Source organism: Grammomys surdaster, unplaced genomic scaffold (assembly GCF_004785775.1).
Source record: "Grammomys surdaster isolate TR1022 unplaced genomic scaffold, NIH_TR_1.0 216, whole genome shotgun sequence".
Classification (NCBI taxonomy): domain Eukaryota; kingdom Metazoa; phylum Chordata; class Mammalia; order Rodentia; family Muridae; genus Grammomys; species Grammomys surdaster.
Genome location: NW_021604661.1, coordinates 1,928,307 through 1,948,810, shown reverse-complemented (window position 1 = coordinate 1,948,810; position 20,504 = coordinate 1,928,307). Strand labels below are relative to the sequence as shown.

General features: G+C 40.1%; 2 protein-coding genes across 3 annotated transcripts in view; both read right to left on the bottom strand.

Annotated features, from left to right (window-relative positions):
- Fam104b (family with sequence similarity 104 member B) overlaps positions 1-871 on the bottom strand; it is a 28,502-nt gene extending 27,631 nt beyond the window's left edge. The window contains exon 1 of the mRNA XM_028772672.1: positions 689-871. Within this exon, the coding sequence (XP_028628505.1) occupies positions 689-693 (5 nt within the window). The 5' untranslated portion in view covers positions 694-871. The remainder of the gene's footprint in view (positions 1-688) is intronic.
- Positions 1-20,504, bottom strand: part of LOC114625361 (protein FAM156A/FAM156B-like) — a 68,321-nt gene that overhangs the window by 35,853 nt on the left and 11,964 nt on the right. The window contains exon 1 of one of the 2 annotated variants that reach the window (XM_028772627.1): positions 689-871. The exons of the other annotated variant lie outside the window; for it this stretch is intronic. The gene's annotated coding sequence lies outside the window, so the exon portion shown is untranslated. Of the gene's footprint in view, positions 1-688; positions 872-20,504 lie in introns of those variants that run through there. 2 annotated transcript variants of the gene reach the window in all.

The following is a 20,504-nucleotide window of genomic DNA, read 5'->3' as shown; positions in this document are numbered from 1 at the left end:
GAAAAAAACTGTTTTCATTAACACTTTACAGAAAATATCCAAACGGAAGTGAAACAAAGTCTATACTGAAAGAACACATTGATAAAGGTCGACAAACCCCAGGGAAAGCAGAGGGTAGAAAAATAAGGCTTTTCAGAGAAGCTAAAATACAAGCTACAGTGTCTAGGCTGCCTCGCAACAGTAAAGCCAACTTGAAAAATAAAGGGATTTGTTCTAAGGCTGTGAATATCAACAAGGTAAACTCTAGAATTTATTAACTCAATTGCCAGTTCCAGACAGGCAGAAATCCTACTGGGAAAAAGGAAGGGGAGGGAAGGAGAAAGGGTAAGAAGAGAAGGGAAGAAGGAAAGGGGAAAAAGGCCTCTTTAGTTTAAAAAGACTCACAGTATTTTTTCAAACACATAGGGCAGAAGAGAAGGGGCTGTTTGGCACAATACTGCCATCTAAGACTTAAAAAAAACAGACAGGCACCCACATCGGAGGATCGTCCATCTTCGGAGGATCATCCATCTTTTCCGCTGCTTTTCTGACCACAGCCCATAAGATGAAGGCTGGGAAAGACAGGTGAGATGAACAACACACAACGAACTCAAACCTGAGCAGGGGGACTGGAGAACCATTCAAACAAAGGAAGCCTCTTTTAAGTCCCGCCCGCGGAACCATGGCAACAGCAACAGGAAGTCCCTACCACATTGGAATGATGAACTCTTCTTAGGGAAGGATTGGCTGGTTCAGAGTCTGCACGCATATGCTGGGGAGGTTGCTGGCAGTCTGGCTCGAGTCTTCTGCACTTTCCTTTCAATGCTGTAGTTGCCTGTTGCCTAAGAGACGCGGTTGGTGATGTCCAGAACCTGTTCCCGACAGCCTCCTGTGTCTCACGCTCAAGACGCATACAAGGACATGCTCCTCCCACTCACCCCAGCCTCGAACCCACTTCTGACGCATTCACTATCCTCTCGGCCCTCACTTATCTGAATCTAACTACCCACAGCAGTGTCCACGACGGCAAGCAAGCCTCCACTGGAACCTCTCATCCTTTGGGGCTTTCCCACCCACCCACGGTCACACCTGAGCAGCAGGGAAGAGCATGCAATAATGGATAGGCTCCCTCCCTGTATCTGAGCTCCAGGAGGCAATGACAAGAAATATCATAAAAGCTTTCTGAATTATTTTTAGCCCTATCCTAACATAACTGGGAAAATCATTTTTTGTGACAAAAACAGGTTCCACTTTTTAATGGAACTGTTTACCACCTTTTTAATGACAGGTTTGCCATTAAAAAACAAAAAAGACAGGCATATACACACAGTTTTTTACTTTTCCTGGGGTCTCCTGGGGTCCAAGGCAGAGCTTGGGCCAGGTTCTAAGAGAATTTCCCTTCCATCTTAGCTCCACAGTCCCTTTATTTTGAGACAAGGTGATAAGAAAGGCCCTGCTTCTTTAACTACTTGCTCCCGCCGTGCACCCCATTCCCCCACTACACCACGAGTAAAATCACTTAGATTTTAAATGTCTATATGCTCTCTAAGCTTTTCTTTCTACTCACTATCCTAGACAGGCAGAAAAATAATTTGAGAATTTGGATATTACAAAAATTAGTAAACTCTACCATCCTGAAGAGTACCAGCCATCCAAAAGTAACCTGTAAGGTTAGGCTACAACACTGATATGCCTTCACATTAAGAGAGTATCTGGAGAAAAAATTTCACTTTAAAGGTTTTTTTTTTTTAAAAAAAAAACCATACCATGTCCTATCTAGACAGTATGGTGGTACATAGACTGTAACAGCACTGAAAACTACTAAAGTCCATAGATATTTGAGTCCTTCCATTTCAGGTAAGGGTTTTTTGTTTTTGTTTTTTTTTTTAAAAAAAAAAAACAGGCTAAATTTTCAAATAGTAAGCTCATTATGCTTTTTCCAGTATGAAGTTCCTAATGGCAATGTAGGCTATGCTATTTTGTTACAGCACCCTTTCTGATTTAAGGTACATGAGGAAACCTTTACTCTAAAGTCATAAAGTAAAGTAGCAAAGGCCCTGTATACCTATCCTCAATAAGTCAATTAAACAAAGTAACAGTAAAAAGTGGAAAGATTTGGTTACTGCAGTCACAGAGGGCAGAGGAGCACAGAACTCCAGTGATCTGCCCCCAAGCCCATATTCAAGTGCATAGAAGTGACATTTAGGTTTAAACAGAGGGCAAAAAAAATATGCATAACTAAGCTGTCCTGGTCGTGGTGTGGTCCCAGCCCTCATAGTTTAGGCTCTTATAAGGTTAGTCCGACAAGCGGTCAGAAATGTAGGAACTCTATGTTCAAGAGTAGGTTCTCCCTCGGACTGGCACTGAGCTGCAGTATTTTAGATCCCCAGAATGAGATGCCTGGAGAGATTCCAATTCCTTGAGGTCTATTGTTCAACAGTTAGCCAAAAGGAGCAAATGTTCAGTATCTCCTTAAGATATCTTCATCCCTACCTGGACACTTAGACAAAGAAATATCAGATCACTTAGGAATGAAACTTGCTGTTTCCCAGAAGGAAAGTATATGTGCTCTGTCCTTGTCTATAATCTTAGCGTGGGGGGATTGTTCAAATGTATCCAAGGCAATATCACAATGTAAAAATTAAACAAGCGACTCAAATTCAGTATTTTTGTGAAAGTCTCAAGTAGTCCTCGCTGAATTCCAACTAGCTACATAACTGGCTACCTTGAATTCCAGATCCTCTTGCCTTGACCTCCTAAACGCTGGGATTACAGGTGTGTCCCACCATACTCAACTGTCACTCAAATGTAAATTGCTTTTTCAACTGATATGCATATGAGGCTAGACAAGAGGCAAGATGGTAGTTTATCAGGGGCAGGGAATGGAGTCTGTGATTCTACTGGGAACAGCCCCCCAGGGGGGGTTTTGAGTTTCTGAGAGCAGTTTTCCACCACCTTTTAAATATTTACTTATGAGGATATTTTCCCTTTTTGTCATTATTTTTTGCTGAGTTGGGGATTGAACCCAGAGCCTTGAAGTGCTAAGCAAACGCTCTAACACTGAATTTATAGTCCCGATCACAAAATACTCATTTTATGTTAATAGTATATTACATGATATCTTGTATGTTCATCTTTTATATAAAAAAGTATGTGAAAACAGATGTGGGGGCTGGAGAGATGGCTCAGCGGTTAAGAGCACTGACTGCTCTTCCAGAGGTCCTGAGTTCAAATCCCAGCAACCACATGGTGGCTCACAACCATCCATAATGAGATTGGATGCCCTCTTCTGGTGTGTCTGAAGACAGCTACAGTATATTCATAAATAAAATAAATAAATAAATCTAAACAAAAAGAAAAAAAGAAAACATGTATAGGTCTTAAATGAAAATGTAAACCTTTGATGTAATTTATAGGCAAGTCTCAATTTAGTAACATTTAAAAGAGTAACAATAATCTCAGGGTATAGTAATACAGACTCTTGATGAATGTTCTCAGAGGAATTTTGCAAAATGTATCTCAGAACAGTCTCAGCAGGAGCCAAGATATTCTAAAAAGAAACACTTGAGCCCCTGCCTAAGAAATAGGAATTTACCCCAAGAGTCTCATTTTGGGAAGGGAAATGCTGAACCCAGGTGCCAGCCAGGGAGGGAGCTTGTCTCCTGGAAAGATTTTGCACACTGCTCACAGTTTACATGGATGACCTTGAAGACCTAACAGGGATGTGTCAATGATGAGTAGGATCATATATCTGCTTAGTAATACAGAAGTCTTGCCTTCTACTGAATCCTAATGTCAGGACCTCCGAAATGGGGATGGCTAGACCTCTTTAGTTGTTCCTCTTTCCAATGTGGCCACACTGAAATCTTCACTGTTACCTGTCTCTCTAATTGGCTTATTGATAATAAATGGTTGGCCCAGCCTATCTTACAGCTGCTAAAACCAGGCTGCTATAACCCAGCAACTCCCAGAAATATGTCAACTTGTAGAACTGAACATGAGAATTATCATCTCAAATGTGGATAAGGATTTATTAACAATATTTTGTAGAGTAATAGAAAGAATGTCTTCCCAGTGGGAAATCACTCTGCATACTTCTGCATAATTAAGAGATTAATGAAGAAAAAGCTCTTTATGGCACTTGTCCAGCTCTGGCTAATGCTCAGAGGATCTAGCCAAAAATTTTGTTGTTTTTTTTTTTTTTTAATAGTTGTTAGCTGAGGTCATCTTGCCCACCTGGCAGAATTGTCCTCTTCCTGATGAAAGCAGAAGGGACATAATGGCAGACCAGGACCTAATGGTTGTAACCCTGCACTGCCCCCTTAGAGGCATGTTCTTTTTAATAGCTGGTTCTAAGTCAGGGTTGTCTCCTTTTGTTATAGGAATGGAACCTAACTGGAAGTCAATCTTGGTGACTGAATATTAGCAGAAACTTTCCCAGCAACCTGAAAACTTGAATAGTGGTCTAGACTCTGCTTTCTTAGTTTCCAACAAGTCATGTTAATACACTAGTTATCTTCCAGTTTTATTGGAAGGCAGCACTCATTTAGCTAAATTCTCCTCTGTGCCATTTAATACTTCCTAAGCAAGCTCCCTAGAAAATCCTTTATAGCATCAATTTTTACTACTTCGAGTTTCTCCTGCATCAGTTGCATTGTATTTTTTTCTATTTCAGAAACAATAGAGGATATTTTAAGTATTTTATAAAGGATAATATATGCAGAAGTACTGGATTCTGTGTTTCAACAAAATATACTAATTACCTAATAATAAACTAAACAACTTAAGAATTCAGTATGGGATACTATATTATCTCAAATAAAAAAAAAAAGAATATGATATACAAAACATGTTGGAAGTATAGAACCTATTACAAGGGATTTGTGTGAGTAGCTGGGTCACGGTTATTCTCTTTCCTTCTATCTTGTCTGTGTATTCCAAAATGACTACAATAGATATTTCCTGTTAGGCTAAATATGATGGCACAAGCTCGAAATTATACCTCAGGAGACTATCAGGATAATGAGACTTCTAAGCCAGTTTGGCTGAATAGCTAGACATTGTCTCAAAATAATATAGCAAAAATATAAAATGCCATTTTAGAGTAAGGGATTAATGATGGAGTGAAGGTATGAGGAAGAATGGCTTTGTAAACTCCTACAATCCACTGGATAGACTCCAGGGGGCAGTCTGGCCTCTTTGTGATGAAAATCAGGAAGTCAGGTTGTTGATGGACATATAAAAGAAGTATAATTTATGCTGGTCTTCTCTGCAAAACTGATAACCCCTTTAAAGTGGAAATAATATAATAATAGTGGTTGGTGAAGCCACAACTCCCACTGTTAATGAATACAAAAGGATTCACAATGGCTAAAATAAGCAAAGCCAAAACAAGACTGAAGAAAGATTTATTACCTACAACATAGAAAGAGAACACAGGGCTATTTTCAAAGCAATGCCCTCCTGAAACAGAGGGATTTTATTCAAGGATCCTATGCATATTCATATAGGGGTGGGCCTATTCCTAAGTATGTCCACTTAAGGTCATTAGAGCACACATCTAAAGAGATTAAAGGGATGAGCAGGAATGCTTCTCTCTAGGCATGCTCAGCTTATACCATTAAATTCTAGCTGAAAGTAAATGAAAATACTTTGAAGGAACATTAATACAGAAGTCTGCCCTGGAAGGTACCTGTTTCACTTAGAGGCTAGCACCATCAGTTTTTTCTCTTCATCTCTTTCACAGTAGCAGAAATTCTTGCCCTCACCATCCCATCTCCAGCAACTCCCGGTCCTTCCACCCAATCTGATGAAGAGAACAATTTGCACAACTGTCACATGCCTCCCTCATGGATACATGCATGTACAAGGAGCTTGCTGAATCAGAGTATGTGAGGTCCAACATTTCTACTGATATTATAGGACAGGGTCTAACAGAACTACATTACTACAAGTTTGAAAATTATGAGGAAGAAAAATAGGCAGTAAGGCAAAAATAGGGCAAGCTGGGGTGGTAGTGGTGATGCATACCTTTAATTCAAGCACTCAGGAGGCAGAGGCAGGGAGATTTCTGCGAGTTTGAGGCCAGCCTGTCTATACAGCTACTTCCAGAACAGCCAAGCCTACACACACACACACACACACACACACACACACACACACACACAAAGAGTCCAAGGCTAGAGATGGCTCGTTGGTTAAAAGTACTCGCTGCTTTTCCAGAGGAGAGTTTCAGTATCCCGCACCCACATCAAATGCCCCACGACTGCTTGTAACTCCAGTTCTAAGAGATCCAATGAGATCCAATACCCTCTTCTGACTACTCCTAGGGGAAATGCATATACAAGGTGGACAGACATTCAGATACACGCATATATGCATAAATAATAATCATTTTAAGAGTCCTAGAAGTATTTGCCTTCACAGGTAGCAAGTCTAGGAAAACAACTGAGAGTTTGAGAGAAATCACAAATGTGAGTTTTGTTTGGTATCTCCATAGGTAATTCAGGGAAACTTTACCAGGACACTGGGAAACAGGAAAAATTGGGATAAAATCCAGTGACAGAAGGGTAGACTGGGATGACATTTTTTAAAAAGTATTTATTATGCACATGAATATACTGTAGCTGTCCTCAGACACACCAGAAGAAGATATCAGATCCCATGACAAATGGTTGTGAGCCACAATGTGGTTGTTAGGAATTGAACTCATGACCTCTGGAAGAGTAGTAAATGCTTTTAACCACTGAGCCATCTCTCCAGCCCTATTGTTGTTGTTTGTTGTGTTTGTCTTTTATTACATATACAGAATTCTGCCTGTATGTATGCCTGTACGCAAGAAGAGGCACCAGATCTCATTACAGATGGTTGTGAGCCACCTTGTGGTTGCTGGGAATTGAACTCAGGACCTCTGTTGAGCAACCAGTGTTTTTAACCTCTAAGCCATCTCCCCAGCTCTTTTAGCATGAAGCCTTGAAGGAAAAAAAAAGGACACAGCATTATGGGCATGTCTCCATGGTAGAATGCTTATTTAACATTCTCCATGAACTGGGTTTCATGGGCAGCAGAAAGCGTCATAGACTTAGCTATAGAAAAATAAAAATTTCTATTCATCCTTAAATCAGAAGCACAATTAAAGAGCAAAACTCAACAGTAATAGTTACAATGTTTGTGATGCTTGGGGTTCATGTCTATATCTGTAGCTATTATCTAAGACTATTAAGACTATAATATTTTAAAGTCAATAAATGATAGTGAGGGTATAAAAATACAAGAATTTTTATATAATGGGTATTACCTTTCCTTCAGTGTATAACCAAGGTATACAGAGTCTATGTTCTTAATACAGTAAGTCTGCTTAAAGAAATATATTACAAACAATTCATTATAGTGAAAAATCTATACATACAAAATACTGTTCATTTTATAGAAAAGATATCTTTGAGAAATGTATAAATGTGCTTTCCTGACTCACATTTCTTTTATGGATTCCTACAAATGACACTGTTCTTTTTCTATCAGAAAGCAAAAATAAGGAGCTTAACATATACAGCATACACGAGCTGTGGCATTTAAAGAGTACATTTGTGGCTGAGGGTCATTTAGCTCACTTGGTAGGATACTTGTCTGACAGACACAAAGCCCAAGGCTTGATTCTAAGCCACATATAAACTGAGTATGGAGATTCACAGCTGTTACCCCAGCATTTAAGAGGTAGAAACAGAAGACCAAATCATTCTCAGCTACAGCTAGCTTGGGCTACATGAGACTCTATCTTTTTTCTTTTTAAGGTACATTTTATCATAGTGTCAATATTTTTTTTTAAAAAAGTCTACTCCACATTTTCAGAAATATGAGAAATAATAATAACATGACATGTAGCACTGGTTAGGACACAAGCTAAGAGCATGTTGTGCTATTATGAAAGCCATCATTTCCTGAAGCAGGTACTAATACCATCTAAAGTAGGAAATATGCCATGTAGATGTGGAGCCAATCATCAAGCGTCTCCAGACAGTACAAGAAGAACAGAAGTATTCACCCACGTCCCTGATCTCTTACACTCTACATTTAACATGCTTTGCTAGATGCTTTCCTGTTGCTAAATACCCAGGTGAAGAATTTTACTTGTAAACTTATGAAGATTCATTTGTATGTGTGTAAATGCTTTGCCTGAATATATGTCTATGTATCATGTGCCTGCCTGGTGCCCGTGGAGGTCAAAAGAGGAAAAGGGAATTGAAATCCCTGAAATTAAGAGTTATGGATGGTTATGGGCCACCATGTGGGTACTGGAACTTAAACCTGGGTCCTCTACAAAAGCAACAAGTGCTCTTAAACACTGAGCCATCTCTCCAGCCACAAAAGATTTATTTTAATTATAATAACATATTCAGAGCTCAGAAGAAAGTGTTATGTGGAAAGAAAAGCCATGGTTAGAAAACTGTTCAAACACTATAGAGTACTATGAAATATGTTATATTTATAAACATTTTTTTAAGCTGGCATGACAGCTCAGCAGTTAAGAGAAAATAATGTTCTTACAGAGGGCTCAAGTTCAATTCCCAACACCCATGTTTGGTGGCTCACAATAATAGCCTGTTATTACAGTCCCAAGGGATAGATGGGATGCCTTGGTGGGCACTGCACTTATGTGCACATACACACATATGCATGCAGCCATTAATGTATACACATACGCACACACACACAATTTAAAAATAAATCTTTAGGCCAGGCAGTGGTGGCACACGCCTTTAATCCCAGCACTTGGGAGCCAGAGGCAGGCAGATTTCTGAGTTCTAGGCCAGCCTGGTGTACAGAGTGAGTTCCTGGACAGCCAGGGCTACACAGAGAAACCCTGTCTCGAAAAACTAACTAACTAACTAACTAACTAACTAAATATTAAATAAATCTTTAAAATGTAGTCTTTTAAAAATTACTATGAAGAAATTATCACTCCTATACACACTGAGGAAAATATGCATATTGAACGCATACTTCTGAGCACTTTTTGGTGTGGTATGGAAAAAATGGTGAAAAGAAAGCAAATCATGTCCTTAGGACATGTAGAAAATGTTCACAGCTATTCGAATGATTGTTTGGTCAAGGTGATTCATATTAAATATGAGACTGGGTAATTAACACAGGGATTGGGTTCCAATCCCCAAAATAGCAGTTTGGCTCAGGCTAGACTCTTATTGAGTAAACAGCATCCTTCAGAAACCCTATAACATGGGTACCAGTTTGCTAGGAAACACCATTACTTTCTTACCTGCTCTTATGGTTCTTATAGTTCCGAAAGGGGAATCTACTTCTCTATTAACTGAGTCTCCAACAGTTAGTTGAGCCCCAAGCTAGTTCCCAGGGTGTTTCAGCTAACCTGTCTTCCTCCCAAACAACATAACCTTTATACCTAGCAGGACTCTCCTACTCTGCTCCCATAGCCCTAGTTATTGCCTGCCAGGTCCTCTCCTTCTCTCCCCCTCCCCTCTCACTGATCTATAATAAAAACAAACCTCTTCTTCCAACCAGGGAGTGGCCGTGTTGGTGGTTTCATTACTGAGCTCCTAGCTTACAACATGTAAATGATGTTTATTGTCATAAAGGTAGGTGTGTGTGTGTGTGTGTGTAAAGAAGCTGTGTCTATAGACTCATTGACTGACATGAACTGCAGAGAACTGTGATGATAGCAATGCTGTAGGTCCAGAGTTTAATGAACTTACCTTGAGCTAGTTCTAGACCTACAGAAGAATAGCCATTCCTTGCCCACCTCTATACTGAAACATCTTGTGACTAGTAGTAATCTTATGAAATCTATTAATTTAGATCACTAGCTTCCACCAACGCAAAAGCTCAGACAGCATATCTAGTTCTTTGATGTATCCTCCAGTGTATTTTAAACTTGCTTTATTCTCTAAAACTATAAAACTTCATGAAACTGCTTCCACGTTAGAACATGGTATTTGGAGTAACCTAAATCTGTCTTGAAGGCTATGGTCAGTCAAAATAGTTTCAGAATATACCATCTCTTATCTTCTTCAAGATGACAGCTCTAGTTATTGAGTTGGTGTGTGTTTGTAAAAAGCTGTTAAAAGTATCAAGGCAGATAAATATGGATATCCATATGTTTAAAATGTACCTTTATGGAGGAGAAAACCTACAAGGCAATTACCATAAAATATACATAATGATAAAACACAGGGCAATGAGACTGTATTAAGTATTGTTTTCATTACACTTTACAGAAATTTCTAGACTGAGACGAAACTGATTCTTTATTGCAAGAACATCCACATGCCCCAGGACAAAAGGAAGAAGTCTAATGCCTAGAATACCCCACAGGAGAAATAGTAATTTAAAAGGTAAAGCATTTTAAGTTCACAGACCCTGAATTTTAAGGCAAAAACCTCTAGAATGCAGCAATCAATGGCATCATCCCAGTAAGCAAAAACTCCAATCCCTCCTTTTTTTCAAACACAAGAGGTCATATCCTAGGGCAAAATTGCCACCGGATGGTCATAGAAACCAATTCACATACTTCAGAAGAATAGCTTGCTTTAAACTAGCTTCCAGCTTTGATCACTGGAAATGACATACCCAAGAAAATGGTGGAATGGCCAAAACCTTTACAAAATGCATTTATATTTTGCCAAGTGGACCCAGAAAATGATCCTTACCATATAAACATTCCCTGCTGTGGCCCTTGGAACCAGAAAGTTCCTGATTCACCTCATCAGAACTGAGCTGTTCCTATCCAAGAATTTGCAGGCCTTGAGCCTATACAGAAATAGCTAGTGAGGTCTCTTCAACTCTCCTTCTTGGTGCTCACCAAGATATACCTTCCCAATGTACAGTTAGTTGCTTGTAGGCTGATGGCTGGGATTGCTGATCTCCAGGAACAGCTGGCCCACCCACCATCATATATTGGTCCTTTGGACAGGCCTCCCATTCACGCCAGCCTTGAAACTCATTCCTCAGGAGGACAACTCAGTCTTTCAATACTCAGCCTAACTACCCACCACAGAGCCAAGGACACAGAGCAGAAGGCTACTGGATCCTCCTCCTCAAGAACCTTCTGGCTTCTGTTTGGTGTACCTGCACCTTTATCATTCCCCAGGCAGCAGAAAAGACTCTGTCTTTCTGTCACAGTCAGTAATAGACAGGTGTCCTGAATGTATCTGAGTCCCTGGACAAAGATAAGAAAACTGTAAGTTTTAAAAATTATTTAGGTCTATTCCCACATAACTGAAAAAGAAATCATATACACTGTACCAAAGCAAGCTTTCACTCTAAATACATCATAGGCACACATGGTTTTCTGAAAGGCAGGTTTTAGACCCAATTCCCTTTCTGTCTCATCTCTCTGTCCTTCTCTAGGCCAGTTACCCCTAAGTTTTGAAAACGGGGTAAAAACTGAAGTGATCAGCCTGCAGGAGGAGCAGATATTACACACCATGGCCTGAAGAAGTCACTCATCTCAAAGGAAGCTGACACAGACAGCCTGGGGTCTCTATGGCTGCAGAAAGCCCTTTTCTTTCTCTTCCCACCTAGCATCAGCATCCATAAAAACTACAGAGACTTGAGTTTTTTATTGCAAATTAGTGATATTCTCATGACAAACGTTTACCAAATAGCACATCATCCTTTCTCCTATATTTAACTACTACATCCATATTAAGTTGTGTTGTTTTGTTACAAAACCCTTTGTTTTGAAAGCGGAAAAGGTGCTAGCTGGTGTGAAGACAGACCTGTAGGAGTAGGAAGGTAATGGTGAGGGAGGATGAGTCATGGATCAGAAAAAGTTGTATGAAATACCATAACAAAATCTGTTACTAGTCCTAGCCAGAGCAATTAGGCAACACAAGGAGGTCAAAGGGATACAAATTGGAAAGGAAGAAGTCAAAATCTCACTACCTGCAGATGACATGATAGTATACTTAAGTGACCCCAAAACTTACACCAGAGAACTCCTAAACCTGATAAACAACTTTAGCAAAGTGGCTGGATATAAAACTAACTCAAGCAAATCAGTAGCCTTCCTCTACTCAAAGATAAACTGGCTGAGAAAGAAATTATGGAAATGACATCCTTCACAACAGTCACAAACAATGTAAAATACCCTGGTGTGAATCTAACCAAGCAAGTAAAAGACCTGTATGACAAGAACTTCAAGCCCCTGAAGAAAGAAATCGAAGCAAATCTCAGAAGATGGAAAGATCTCCCATGCTCATGGATTGGCAGGATTAATATTAAAATGGTTATCTTGCCAAAAGCTATCTACAGATTTAATGCAATCCCCATCAAAATTCCCACTCAATTCTTCACAGAGATAGAAAGAGCAATCTTAAAATTCATTTGGAATAACAAAAAACCCAGGATAGCAAAAATTACTCTCAGCAATAAAAGAACTTCTGGGGGAATCACCATCCCTGACTTCAAGCTGTACTACAAAGCAATAGTGATAAAAAACTGCATGGTATTGGAACAGAGACAAGCAGGAGAATCAATGGAATAGAATAGAAGACCCAGAAATGAACCCCCATACCTATGGTCACTTGATCTTTGACAAAGGAACTAAAACCATCCAATGGAAAAAGACAGCATTTCCAACAAATGGTGCTGGAACAACTGGAGGTCAGCATGTAGAAGAATGCAAATTGATCCATACTTATCTCTTTGTACAAAGCTCAATTCCAAGTGGATGAAGGACCTCCACATAAAACCAGCTACACTGAAACTAACAGAAGAGAAACTGGGGAAAAGCCTAGAACACATGGGCACAGGAGAAAAGTTCCTGAACAGGACACCAATGGCTTGTGCTTTAAGACCAAGAATTGACAAATGGGTCCTCATAAAACTGCAAAGCTTCTGTAAAGCAAAGGACACAGTCAATAGGACAAAGCGGCAACCAACAGATTGGGAAAAGATCTTCACCAACCCTACATCTGATAAAGGGCTAATATCCAAGGTATACAAAGAACTGAAGAAATTAGACTCTAGACAATCAAAGAACCCTATTAAAAAATGGAGCACAGAGCTGAACAAAGAATTCTCAACTGAGGAAGCTTGAATGTTTGAGAAGCACCTAAAGAAGTGTTCAGCATTCCTAGTCATCAGAGAAATGCAAATGAAAACAACCCTGAAATTCCACCTCACAGCAGTCAGAATGGCTAACATCAAAAGCACAGGTGACAGCAGATGTTGGCGAGGATGTGGAGAAAGAGGAACACTCCTCCACTGTTGGTGGGATTGTAAACTGGTACAATCACTATGGAAAGCAGTCTGCCAGTATCTCAGAAAATTGAACATAGTGTTACCTGAGGACCCAACTATACCACTCCTGAGCATATACCCAAAAGATATTTCAACATACAACAGGGACACATGCTCCACTATGTTCATAGCAGCCTTATTTATAATAGCCAGAAGTTGGAAAGAACCCAGATGTCCTTCAATAGAAGAATGGATACAGAAAATGTGGTACATTTATACAATGGAGTACTACTTAGCTATTAAAAACAATGAGTTCATGAAATTCTTAGGCAAATGGATGGAGCTGGAAAATATCATCCTGAGTGACGTGACCCAATCTCAAAAGAACATACATGGTATGCACTCACTGATAAGTGGATATTAGCCCAAAAGCTCACAATACCTAAGACACAATGCATAGACCACATGAAACTCAAGAAGAAGAAGGAAGACCAAAGTGTGGGTGCTTTGGTCCTTTCTAGAAGGAGTATCCAAAGTTTCAACCAGAGCTCCCAAAGTCTAAACCTCCAGCCTGAGAGCACAAAGGGAGGGACACATGTCTCCACCTGTATAGGTAATTGAGGGTGGCCTTGTCAGACATCAGTGGAAGTGGAGGGCCTTGGTCCCCAAAAGTTTGGATCCCCTAGTGTTAGGGAATTCGAGAGCAGGGAGATGGGACTGGGAGGATGTTTGGAGCACACTCTCATAAAAATAAGAGGAGGGGATATGGGATAAGGGGTTTTGGGGGAGAATGGGAGAGGAGATAACATTGAAAGGTAAATGCGTAAAATATAAAATTAAAAAAAAACATATAAAGGGTCTAAAAAAAGAGAGAATTTACTTATTTCAAATTATTTTCAAAAGTTTCTAGGTGATGCTAATTGGCTAAGATCTTATTTTAAGCTATCCACAAAAGAAATTAAGTCTCTGTTTAATATTCTCAAGAGAGATGTAAATCCTAATTTCCTTCAACAATTAATTGACAAAAGAGAAGTAATCTTACAAAAAGTAAAAGAAGCTATTACTAATCGATATATTATATAGTCTGATTAGTTGTCAGCTGTGCTATAACAGTCCTTTGATAAAAGAGATTATTAATATAGATTTATATTTCTTTAAATAGTGTCTTCATGACTCTCTGAGTGTGGAAGGAGTGACTGTTGGCACTTCTGCCCTGATTTTACAAGAACTCTGAAAAATTGGCTTTAAAAACAAAAGAGAGGGAATGATACCCCCCCAGAAGGAGTCCCCCTGAAATACTCTCCATCATGCCTTGTTCACTTTTAACTCTCTAAAACTGAAAGCTCATGGCAAATCTGCTGCTGACTGCCTCTAGCATCACTGAGATCAATAAAAACTATGCCACAGATATGGGGAAGGACCCTCTTACCCTTAAAGGGAATGGCCCAGACCCAGTTCCCTTATGGGGCCAAGGATTGATATGCCTGTTTGATACCACAGAAGGCACAGCTAACTGGCTACCAAAAAGATTAATGAAATAAATAGATACCCCCACAAAGCCAGACCCAACTATAAACAAGATGAATAACAATTTACATCCAGGGAAGAGAAATCTCCCTGAGAATTCCCTTTTTTTTCCTTTCTAGGTAAAAATGAATCACCCATGATGTCTGCTGTTAGAAGTTCTAATCCTGCTTTGAGTCTATCTGCAGTTGCTAAGCAGGATCTTGCAGTTGCCAAGCTTCAGAGGACATTGTGCAGGTGGGGAAAGGTAGGGGATAAGGGTAAGGGCGAGGGTCCTGGCTTCTGGCATCTCCCCCTTCTCTGTTTAGTTAGAGAAGGCGTCTTATGTTCAATCCCAACTATGTGAGTTTTGAATTTGGATGTCTAATTATGGGGGGTCTTAGACAAGTTCACAACCCCAAAACACTGATGTGAGATGAGTCACATCGATGGTCGAAGGCTTTAGGCTGTCGACGATGGGCAACGTCAAGGGACTCTGATGTGGGTGAAAGGAGGGTGAGAGCCCTGTCTTAGGCCATGTAGGCTGCACCCACTCCCAGCACCACGCAGGGAGACCATAACTCAAGCAGTGTACCATATCTTCTGAAGAACAGCAGGTAGATCATAATTCAAGGCAGTGTACCATATAGACCATGACATGTTTCAAGGCACAGGCCAAGAAGATTTTGTACTTTTCCACCACCTGGACCCTCTTACCCCCTCCCCTTGTAAAACAAAAAAAAAATAAGTCAGCATCCTCTCCGAGGAGCAAGATACTAGGGAAAAAAAAAAAAAAGAAGTTCTAATCCACATGCTGGCCTCCGAACTTATACTACTCAGACCTTTGAAGGGCCATTGACAAGAACAGCAAACAGCTAGAGATTGACATCACTAATCTGAAGAAATCCCTCGTTTCACTGTCTGAAGAGACCTCCAAAAATCACAAAGATCCTTGTTGGACTCGATTTACTCTATTACAGTAGAAAAGGCTGTGTACAGCTCTTGACTGTGTACAGCCCTTAAAGATGAATGTTGCCTTTACATAGACAAGACAGGGATGGTTAAAGAGAGCATGAAATAGGTCAGTGAAGGCCCTAAGAAAAATCAGAGAGAGAAAGAGACAGATGAATGCTGGTATAAGAACTTGTTTTCAGCCTCTCCATGGTTGTCAACCCAACTTCCTCCCATCTTGGGACCATTAATTGGGTTATTTTTGCTTATTTCTTTTGGTCCCTGGGCCTCAAATAGTCGGACTAACTCTGTGATGCAACAGATAAATAATTTGGTAGCAAAACCTATTCAGATACATTATCATAATTTAGCTATGGAGGACCACGAGACTCAAGATGAGGTTGTTACTTTATACAGGGTGTTTCCAAAACCCATCTCCACCCAACCTAAAAGAGGTGACTTCTGCCCCTAGACCAAGCAGAGAGAGGCCACCCAGAACCCCCTCTGACTGGCGATCTGAATTCTTGCTTAGGCTGCGAGGCTAAGCACTGCAAGGGAATATAAATAAAAGCTAAAAATATCTCTCTGGGTTCCCTGAGGTACAAGCTTGACTGCATAGGGGTTGATGTCAAAAGTATCCCCTCTCCAGGAAAAAGACATCAGGATGGGTATGGCCCTCATGCCTCCTCACTGGACAACGACAGGGGGGCCGGAGCCATTACAAGGTCCCCTTCAATTACTGGAGGTCAGGCCTCTATCCCTACCTTCGCAAGATTAGAATTGCCACAACCCTTCTATACTTAGAGAAGGGAGGAGATGTCAGGGTCAGCCCTGCTTACACACTGAAGGCCTAAAATCAGCCATAGGCCTAAAATCAGCAATAGGCCTGTCATACATGTATACTAACACCAAGTCTTGGGTGTCTGTGGAAAAACATTGAAACAGATGGCTATAAGCTATTGTAAACAGGCAGCTTTTGTGAAAATTTACCAGCCTGAGTAGTCATAGACCTTGTAAATAGGTAGCCTTGGCAGATAATACCAACTTAGATAAGGACAAGTGAATCATAGGCAGAGTCATAGTGACCTATCCCCTGAACCTTCACCCAGCTGATACCCTGTTCTGGAAGATATCTGTACTCCCCCTGAACACCCATGCTCCGGTGTCATCCCCTTCCCCACGTCCTGCCTTTCTGTGTTTATAACCCCTGTGTGAATGAATTACGATTTGAAAAAAATAAATAAATTATTTTTTAAAAAATCTGCTACTAATTTTAAAAACTAGCAGCCCTAGGTTTCCATTTTGAAGATCCAAAGAATTCTTTATTCTCTATAAAGTCATGATTATAAAATTGATGGTCTTAGAGTGTAAAATCACATGACTAAGTACATACTTTTGTGGCAGGAATTTCCCTGCCACAAGAGGAATCAAAGCCTTTTGGGAATTAAAACCTTAAAACTTCAGGATCCAAGGAAAACACCAGGCCACATGGCTGAAATTCCCTCTGACAATGGTCTTCAAGACCTTGTGTTCTGTCCTTCTCTGAATTCTTAGTTTGGCGGGGTTTTTCACACATGTCCAAGCCAAGGTACCACAAATACTAATGGGAAAAATTAATAATCGACTTTTACTTCAAGTTTATTCAGCTGAAGCACACTAAGTGTGACAGTGAGACGAGCTAACTCCACAGCAGAAGCGGGACTGGAATGTTTCTAGGGCAGTGGTTCTCAACCTTCTAAAGCTGTGACCCTTTCATGCAATTCATTCCCTGAGTTGTTGTGACCCCAACCATAAAATTATTTTCCTTGTTACTACTTTATAACTAATTCTGCTACTGTTAGAAATTGTAATGTAAATCTCTGTTTTCTAATGGTCAAAGATGGCCTCTGTGAAAGGGTCATTTGATCCCCAAAGGGGTTAACACCCACAGATGGACAACCCCTGCTCTAGAGCAAGGAGAAGGCCATGAGAATACAGTTAGCCCCAGAGAAATTGGACATTTCTCAGAATCTTATCTTTAGACAAAGAAAAGACTGAAGAGCCTGGTGCCAGCCAAAATAGGAGCCTGTCTCCCAGGGATGGATTTCACATGCTTCTAACAACATAACCTGTAGGAGAGACAGATCTAAGCTGATGCTGTGCCAAAGATGAGTGAGACCACATCTGAACCAGGGCTGTGGTTAGACATATTTCATGACCTCTTTATAAACCTACATCTCATGTCACAACGCTGAAGACGGATTTGGGAAGGAAGGGTGACACTGGAGCTCTGTTCTTCTTCCCAGTGTGCCAACATAGATACATACCTTCTCTCTGCTTTTCACTACTACTTGTCTCTTTCATTGCCCTATTAACAATAGGTGACAAGGCGAGCCGTCGGGGTCCAAGTTTTGACCCTAACAACTCCAGTAACACTAGGTTCCAAATACCAACAGGTGAGTTAGAAGTTTATGGTTGCCAGAATGATACTAGAGAAGCTTTCTCTTTACTGCTAAAGATTCTGATTGTTTTGTTTGAGATGAACCCAGGCCTTTGTGCATGCTAGGCCAGTGTCTCCTATTGAGTCATACACCTGGCCCCAATGTACTCATTCTAAACTATCTAGACCCTATATGATATCTCTGTAAAGAAGTAAATGTGTCTCTATTTGAAAATGTCATGATTATTGACATACAAAAATATATAAAAAAAAAGTAAGCCGGTTAAACAATTTGCATAGTATGAGGCAAATACAGAACACTTAACTACTTTTATATATTAGCAACAAACAATTAGAAAATTAAAACTTTAAACTCAGTTTATAGTACTGTAATGGATTGTTTTAACTGTCAACTTGACACAACTTATAACCAATCACCTGGAAAGAAATTCTCAATGAGGAATTATCTAGATCAGGTTGGTCTGTAGGCATGTCTATAGGAAATTGTTGGGACAGTTACTTGATATGGGAAGACCCAGCCCACTGTGAGCAGCACCATTCCCTAGCCAGAGGCCCTGGGTTGTAGCAAGCAAACAAGAATCGATGTTTATTCTCTCTCAGCTTTTTTTTTTTTCAAGACAGAGTTTCTCTGTATAGCCCTGGCTGTCCTGGAACTCACTCTGCAGACCAGGCTGGCCTCGAACTCAGAAATCCACCTGCCTCTGCCTCCCAAGTGCTGGGATTAAAGGCGTGAGCCGCCACTGCCCGGCAAAGATTTATTTATTTATTTTATGTATATGAGCACACTGTAGTTTTCCTCAGACACACCAGAAGAAGGCATTGGATCACATTGCAGATGGTTGTGAGCCACCATGTGGTTGCTGGGAATCGAACTCAGAACCTCTGGAAGAGCAGTCAGTGCTCTTAACTACTGAGCCATCTCTCCAGCCCCCTCTCTCAGCTTTTGACTGTAGATGTGAGAGTTTATATTCCTGCCTGGACTTACAGTAACAAACTTTAACTTCAAATTGTAAGCCAAATAAATCCTTTCATCCCTAATTTGCTTTTAATCTCCCTTTTGAGGAAGCAATGAAGTCAGCTTCTCAAAGGACAGAGAAAGCAGGTGGAGACCTGTAGCTCTGGGGGAATGGCAGAATGACACTGACTAGTGAAGTCACTAGTAGCCTTTGCTTATCTTCTCAGCTCACCTATTAACAGCCAAACCATCCATCAATCAACTCCCACACCATTCTCCACCAGTGACTCTTGGCCCTTCCATCTATTCTGAGGAAAAGGGCTGTTTCCCCAGTGGCTATCTCTGCTCTCATGGGGCTAAAAACAACGTGCATACTTGTGCAACTTATAGTGAACCAAAATCAGATAGGTCTGACACTTCTGAGAAGAGAAGGACGAAGACAAAAGTAAGGAAATTAAATTATTTAAAAACATATAATTGGGACATCCTTTCAAAAATCGCTGATAAACACCTTCACCAAACTGGCTGGATACAAAATTAACTGAAAGAAACCAGTAGCCCACCTTTATACAAATGATAAACAGGCCAAAAAAGAAATTAGGGAAACAATACCCTTTACAATAGTCACAAATAATATGAAATAATTTGGTGTAACTTTAACCAAGTAAGTGAGAGATCTGGAAGACAAGAATTTCAATTCCCTGAAGGAAAGAAATTGAAGATCTCAGAAGATGGAAAAATCTTCCATGCTCATGGATAGGAAGGATAAACATACTGTAAATGGCCCTCTTACAAAAGCAATCTACAAACTCAATGCAATCCCCACCAAAACCCAGCACAATTTTTATAGACCTTGAAAGAGCGATTCTCAACTTCATATGGAAAAATAAAAAACCCAGGATAGCCAAAACAATCCTGAACAATAAAAGAACTTTTCAGGAGATATCACCATCCCTGATCTCAAGGAGTTCTACAGAGCAATAGTGATAAAGATTGCATGATATTAGTACAGAAACAGACACGCTGATCAATGGAATCAAATGGAAGACCCAGAAATAAACCCATAGACCTATGGACACTTGATTTTTTGATAAAGAAACCAAAACTATACAAGGAAGAGAAAAAAGTATCTTCAACAAATGGTGCTAGTCTAAATTGGATGTCTGCATGTAGAAAAATGAAAATAGATCTGTATTTATCACCCTGCACAAAACTCAAGTCCAAGTGGATTAAGGAATTCAACATAAAACTGGACACACTAAATCAAATAGAAGAGAAAGTGGGAAATAGCCTCAAACACATTGGCACAGGGAGAATTTCCTGAACAGACAATGGTTTATGCTCTAAGATGAACAGTTGATAAACGGGACCTGATGAAACTGTAAAGCTTCTGTAAGGCAAAGAACACTGTCAGTAAGACAAAATGGCAGCATATAGATTAGGAAACGATGTTTACCAACC